The 6,798-nt window shown below is 44.1% G+C and overlaps 1 protein-coding gene across 1 annotated transcript in view; it reads left to right on the forward strand.

Annotated features, from left to right (window-relative positions):
- The window catches only part of galnt17 (polypeptide N-acetylgalactosaminyltransferase 17), a 309,637-nt gene extending 303,736 nt beyond the window's left edge, over window positions 1–5,901 (forward strand). Inside the window, exons 10-11 of the mRNA XM_069912162.1 lie at window positions 214–381; window positions 3,022–5,901. Of these exons, the coding sequence (XP_069768263.1) occupies window positions 214–381; window positions 3,022–3,165 (312 nt within the window). The 3' untranslated portion in view covers window positions 3,166–5,901. The remainder of the gene's footprint in view (window positions 1–213; window positions 382–3,021) is intronic.
- Window positions 5,902–6,798: the final 897 nt, after the last annotated feature.

Below are 6,798 nucleotides of genomic sequence, written 5' to 3' on the forward strand. Positions count from 1 at the left end.
AAGGCGATGGAAACGAATTAAAGGAAATGGATGGGCACCGGCGAGAGGATATTTTGCAGAGCAATGGAAGAAATGGAAGTGAAAGGGATTGATCTTCCCATAACTGGTATATATTTAATAGGCCACAGAAAAATTCATGGTGTATTGCTAATAACAATCACAATATTGAAGTACAACTGCAATAAGCATCTTTGGCATGTTTCTCCTTTTCAGCTGGCCAGGTATACAAAAGAAAAATATATACACCTTGGATCCCTGGGGTCTGTTGCTCAGCTGCCTGATACAAAATGTCTGGTGGACAACAAGAAAAGTCGATATCCTCAGCTTCTAGATTGTGAGAGAGTGAAAAATGTTTACCTGAAGTCTTGGCGTTTTGTACAGGTTAGTGATTGAAATGAAACCTGCTGAAAATGCTGCACGTTACTCCCTCATTGATCCCAAACGGCGAACCTCCCCACTACCACTTGTCTGCTCCAAGCTCCCCCATGAAATAGTTGATAAGAGTCCACTCTGGCTCCAGTGAATTGTTCTGCCTTCACCAGAGAGGTGGGATCATCTGTCTACAGAAGTCAGAAGAATTGGTCTGCCATAGCATTAATCGAACTTGAAAGAAACATTCCCATAGTAATTTTATTGTTCACAGCATTTCTAGTGTCCGCAGTTATTTTCTCCTACCCCATCTAGGCAGGCATATTGAAGGAAGTTCATTTGTATTATCATGATACAGATTGCCAAGGTATTAAGCTTGGTTTCCTTGACTTGTGAACCAATCTAAATTGTTCATAATGGCTGCCGTCCATAAAAATAGATGTCACTGAATGCCTAATCCAACTCCAGTTGTAAGGAAGGCAAACACTATAATAGCTTTAATTTCCAAAGGACTATAATATAAAAGGAAGAATTTAATGCTGAAGTCAGATTACATTTGGAGTATTGTGAGCCATTTTGGGCCCCTTATCTAAAGAAGGTTGAGCTGGCATTGGTGAGGGTCCAGACGAGAATGATCCCGGGGATGAGAGGGTTCATGTGTGAGGAGTGTTTGACGGCTCTGGGCTTGTACTTACTGATGCTTAGAAGGTTCAAAGGGGGGGGGGGGTCCCTCATTGAAACATTCTGAATATTGACAGGACTGGATCAAGTGGACATGGAGATGTTTCCAGTAGTGGGAGAGTCTAGGACCAGCGGGCATGGCCACAGAATAAAAGGACATCCCTTCAGAACAGAGATAAGAAATTTCTTCAGCCAGATGGTGGTGAATCTGTGGAATTTATTGCCATAGATAGTGATGGAAGCCAGGTCATTTGGATATACGTTCTTGACCCGTGTCAAAGGTTGCAGGGGAAAGGCAGGAGAATGGGATTGAGAGGAAAAAATTACATCAGGCAGGGCAGACTCGATAAGCCTCAAATTCTGCCTCTACATCTCATGTCATGTTGTCCCCATTTTGAGCTGTCACATGGAGTGTGAAATGGCAAAAAAAAAAAGAACTTCAACGTGAAGATTGCTGGAGAATATTAAGCCAGCAGGACCTGATCTATGAGTTCGGTCTCACAGGAAGAAGTGAGGAAGAGTTTTCTCTAACCCTGACCTGCTCCTTTATGTGCAGAAGTTAGTTACCCAATAATATCAAGGACGGCTTTGCTTTAGTTATTAAAATCAATTAAGTTTATCACTAAATTCTCCAAAACTTGATTGTGGCAACAATTTGCCATAAAATACTGTTCAACAATTTCTTGCCAAAGCAACTTTATTCAAAAGGAAGAGAATGAAATAATAAGGAATAGCGAACGCCAGTGATTTTTTTGCCTCCAGATGCTTTGAGGAGGAAGGAGTCAGGTTTAATTCAGCCAATATTCCCATTCCTTCACCTGCAGAAAATTAACTATTCTACTTTGCCATTTATTGTGGATCAACTTTCTCAAGTGAATGAAGCACTGAAATTTCAGTCAATGTTGACAATGCTATTGAAAGTCCGGTCTCCTAGACACCTGCACAAGGCTGATGTCTAAAAACATCTGCCTGCCTCAACCTACAGTGTGTGTGAGACTCAGGTGATATAAAGAGCTCGCAATCGAGCTTAATTTACAGTCTTGGGGAACTGGAAAAGAAAGTTTAACAGGAAAGTCTGTAGATGTTGCAATTGCAGTGAAATACACAAAAGGACTGGAGTAACTCAGCATGTCATGCAAAAGAAAGTGATCCAGTGTCCATCGGAGGTAGAGATGTATTACCAATATTTCAGCCTTATGCCCATCTTCAAGGCATGAAAAAAGCAGGCAGTGTCTGAATAAAGAAATGGTAGGGGGTTGAGTACAGACCAACAGACAGAAGGTGATAATTGAATATGGAGAAGAGGCCAAGAGAGACGAAAGGTGAGAACTGATGGAGGGGCGAGGGGGTTGGCTCTGTGAATGCAGAGCTGGGGTGAAAGAGACAGAGGGAAAAGTAGACAGGGATAAAAGAAGAGAGAGGGGCAGAGCTACAGGAAAGGAGGCAGTGAAGGGGTGGGGTGGGAGGAGTTTAACAAAAGCCAGAGAAGTCGATGTTAATGCCATCCACTTGGAGGGGGCCCAGTCGGAAGATTAGGTTTTCTCAGTCTGGCAGCACATGGGATCGTGGACAGACATGTCAGCAAGGGAATGGGCCGGGAATTGAAATGGGTGACCACTGGGAGGTCCACGTTAATTACGATGGACAGTAGCAATCTCCCAGTCTGCGCCCAGTCTCTGCGACGTAGAGGAGACTACAACGGGAGCGCTGGATGCATTTTGGGCCTGAGCCCTTTGCCAACCTTGATGAAGGGCTCAGGCCCGAAACGTTGGTTACCATTGACTTCCTATAGATGACCTGCTGAGTTTCTTCAGAGTTTCTGCAAAGAAGAAAGAATGAGAAATTCATAATTTTTTTTTCAGTGAAGGTAAAACCTCTTGATTGGTTGAAAATACCCCTTTTGAGTTAAAAGTTTCCAATTTCCTGGTAACTGTGAAAGTTCGTGATGGAGATCATCTCATGTTTCCTCAGAATGGGTCAATCCTTAACCTGGAAACCGGACGCTGCTTAGAGGTGGAAAATAACAAAAAAGCTGATTTTGGGATGAAGCTGGTTTTACAGCAATGCACAGGACAAAAGTGGACAATTAAAAATGTCTTGAAACCAGCAACCTAATAGCTGACGCAATCCAAAGGAAACTGGATTTCTTACTACCAGAAGAGACCAAAATCCTCAGAGCAATATTTGATGGACTTGGGCACAATAACAACCTTCGGCCTCCAACGTTTTTGAGTGGTTAACACACACTGAAACCGGATTATACCTTCGGGCTAGGCTTTTGTTTTATTTTTATTTTCAGATTTTAAAATAAAATCTTATTTTGATTGAATGTTATATATAATCAAATAGGAAACATGTTGGGAAATATCTATACAATAAGTTAATAATTCTCTGTGATTAAAATTGATTGGTGCACACCTGTAAAGTGCTTTGGTCAAAGCAAACTATTGATAAGTGGAACTTAACGAAATAAGTACTGCTATTACCTCTCGCCAACCATTATCATTTGGGATTTCGCACTGACACTCAACCTTTAGAAAGTTGATCTGTTTTTGGTCATTGTGCATGATCCCATTATATGGTAAATTGCTTTCACATTTGACACTACTTATTCGTTCTAAGGTCCATTGACTACAAATGCCATAAAGTGTATTGAATGGAAATATTAAACTGTGGAACACAGGGTGATTTGGAATTGGAGTTAAATTTTGTTAGGTTGGCTTTGATCTAACTTTGTTAAATCTGCTTTCAATGTTGTCATCAATTATATCTTGTTAAATTCGCATTATTTCAAAAGGGAGAACACCATTTTTGGATGCAGTCGGCCTCTTATTAGAGCTTACATAAACTCAGCAAGGATAAAATTTTGGGCCTGAGCCCTTCATCAATGTGTGAGCAAAATGTAAGCAGGTGCCTAAATTAAATGGATCACAGGCCCACAGGCAAGAGGATATGAGTGGGAGGGCACAAGAGAAAAAAGATGAGGTGATAAGGGAGGGGGGGATAGTTCTTTGAATGGAATGGGAAGTGGATGGAGTGCGAAAGGAAACAGAGAGATGAGGAAGACAGGGGAGTGCCAAACTGAAACCCGAGATCGATGTTACCCCAGTCAGAATATTAGGTGTTGCTTCTCCATTTTACGGGAGGCCTTGGTTTGTCAGTCCACGAGGCCACAGAAAGACATGTCAGCATGAGAGTGGGGTGCAGAATTGGCCGCTGAGATCCCCGCCACTGTTGTAGATAAGCCCCTAGCAAGAGCACCGGATGATGACTCCCACAGAGACACAAGTGAAGTGGTGCTTCACTTGGAAGGAGTGTTTGGGGCCCTGACTGATGGTGAGGGTGGAGTCACAGGGGTAGTAAGTACCAAGGGGGGTGAATAGTGGGAAGGGATAGAGGGATGAAGGAGTCACGGAGGAAACGGTGCCTGTGGAAGGTGGAGAGAGCAAAAAGTATCTGGTGGTGGGTTCATGTAGTAGGTGACAGAAATTGTGGAGGATCCAAAGACTGGTGGGGTGGTAAGTGAGGATGGACAATATGCTTGTTGCATCTAGGGAAGAGGGGATCTCGGAATGGAGGAGATGCAGGTAAAGCCCGAGTTAATGGTGGTAGAGAAGCAGACATGTTTGTTGAAGAAGTAAAACATCTCATATGATCTGGCATGGATGACCTCATCCTTGGAACGACAGAGATAGAGGAACTAAGACAAAGGAATGGAATCCTTACAGGGGACTGGGTGTGTAGAGGTGTAGTCAAGGTAATTGTGGGAGTTGGTGGGTTTGTAGAAATTATCAATAGAAATAGACTAAGAAAGGGGAAAATGTCACTAGAGATGGACCAAGTGAATCTGACGTCGGGGTGAAAGTTTGCAGCAAAGCGGATAAAGTTGATGAGCTCATCCTGGGTGCAAGAGGCAGCACCAATGTAGTCATCAATGTTACGGGCGAAGGGTTGAGAGGACTTACCTGTGTAGGCTTTTAGCATGGATTGCTCCATGTAGCCAACAAAAATGTCATGCATAACTGGGGCCCATGCAAGTACCCGTGGCTATCCCCTTGATTTGCAGAAAGTGAGATGAGTCAAAGGAGAAGTTATTGAGGGTGGGAAAAACTTCTGCAAGGAGGGTGGTGGTGGAGGGGGACTGGTTGCATCTGTTGTTGAAAATGAAATGAATGGCTTTGAGACCTTCCACTTGGGGGATGGATGTGTTTGGAGATTGGACGTCCATACTGAAAATGAGGTGCTTGAGTTCAGTGAATTGGAAATTGTTGAAGGCATGGAGATCATGTGAAGTATGGCGGATGTAGGTAGGGAGGGACTGGACCAGGGGGAAAAAAATGGTCGAATTTAGATTATACTAGTTCAGTAGGGCAGGAGCATGCAGAATCAATTGGTCTACTAGGACAAAAAATTAGGTGTGCGGACCTTGGGTAAGGGGTAGAACCGGTTGTAGGTTTGGCGGCCATGGGAGGGAGATGACTGGAAGTGATGAGGTTTGAGACAGTGGCTTGATGTTCTTTGGTAGGAGGGGGTGTCTGAGAGCTGGTTTCAATAAGGTAGAAGCCAGTGCACCAGAACACAACAGCCCACTCGACTGTGAGTGATAGTGAGGTTAGGACTGGTGCGCAGAACATTCAAAGGGGGAATAAGTGAGGGGAGCAGTGAAGTTGAGAGGGAAAGAGTTGGCCAGAGTAAAATGGACCATTGAGGGACATTGATGAAAAGGGAGAGGAACACTGCATTCAACAATATAAAATGTCAGCAAACTGACACAGGTTTCCAACTTGCTCCGTCAGTAATTTGCTTGTATCAATATTGTCTGTATATTGTTGTAAAAGTGAAATAAAGATGTGGCAGAGACTCTAAAATAGAGAGCACAGTTGGAAAGGATCAATTCAGTAATCCTCCTATCGTTTGTTACAGGACTCCTCACAGAAGCTGTCAAGGAATTAGGCTCACTGAGAATAGACCCAAACGCACGACTCAGAGACAGTTCAGTCAGGCGATTATCAGAATCTTGAATCGGAATCACAGGTGGTCAATCGGGAAAGACAAACAAATCAGCGGGGCAAAGCAGGGTCAAAACACCATGCAAAAAACATTCACGAGGAGGCTAACACTGGAGAAGAATGCTGGAACGTTTGCAACAAAGGGCTAAGACGAACTGGCAAAGAGGGAAGAGAGCACACAGCTTAAGTGGAGGGGATGATAACACGACCCAGGTGGAACGCATATTAGGGCAGGGTAGATAATCACACAGGTGGAAAACTTGACAGGACGTTGGAACCTGGAACGAGACGAGACAAGAGGTCCTTTCAAATAATGGCAATTTAGCCAGTTAGCGCCCCAGTTACGCGGCAGTTAGAAAGGGTCTGACGCGGTCAACCCCGTCAGATTCTAACTGGGTCCCTGACCTACCTCAGAGGTAGTCAGGGGAACCAGTTAAACTTACCTAGATCTCATCCACAGGCGATTTGAAAATGGAAATAGCCGACCTGCTTATTCTGGTGCCATCAGCGCTTGAGTGCTTGTGTTACTGGGAAGCCGCCATCCAAACATCCAACGGTATGTCTGGTGACTATGTGACATGTCATTGCGAGGGCAGGATCCCCCTTAAATTGCCGGTCCGTAGATTCCCCTGCAATTTAAAAAGGTGCTTCCAGCGCCTTTGTCCCACTAACCGTACCCGGGTCCCAGAATAGCTGCCCAGGAGGGCTACCCAGGAGCTGCAATTTAAAAGAGGCTAAG

This window comes from Narcine bancroftii, chromosome 14 (genome assembly GCF_036971445.1).
Source record: "Narcine bancroftii isolate sNarBan1 chromosome 14, sNarBan1.hap1, whole genome shotgun sequence".
Classification (NCBI taxonomy): domain Eukaryota; kingdom Metazoa; phylum Chordata; class Chondrichthyes; order Torpediniformes; family Narcinidae; genus Narcine; species Narcine bancroftii.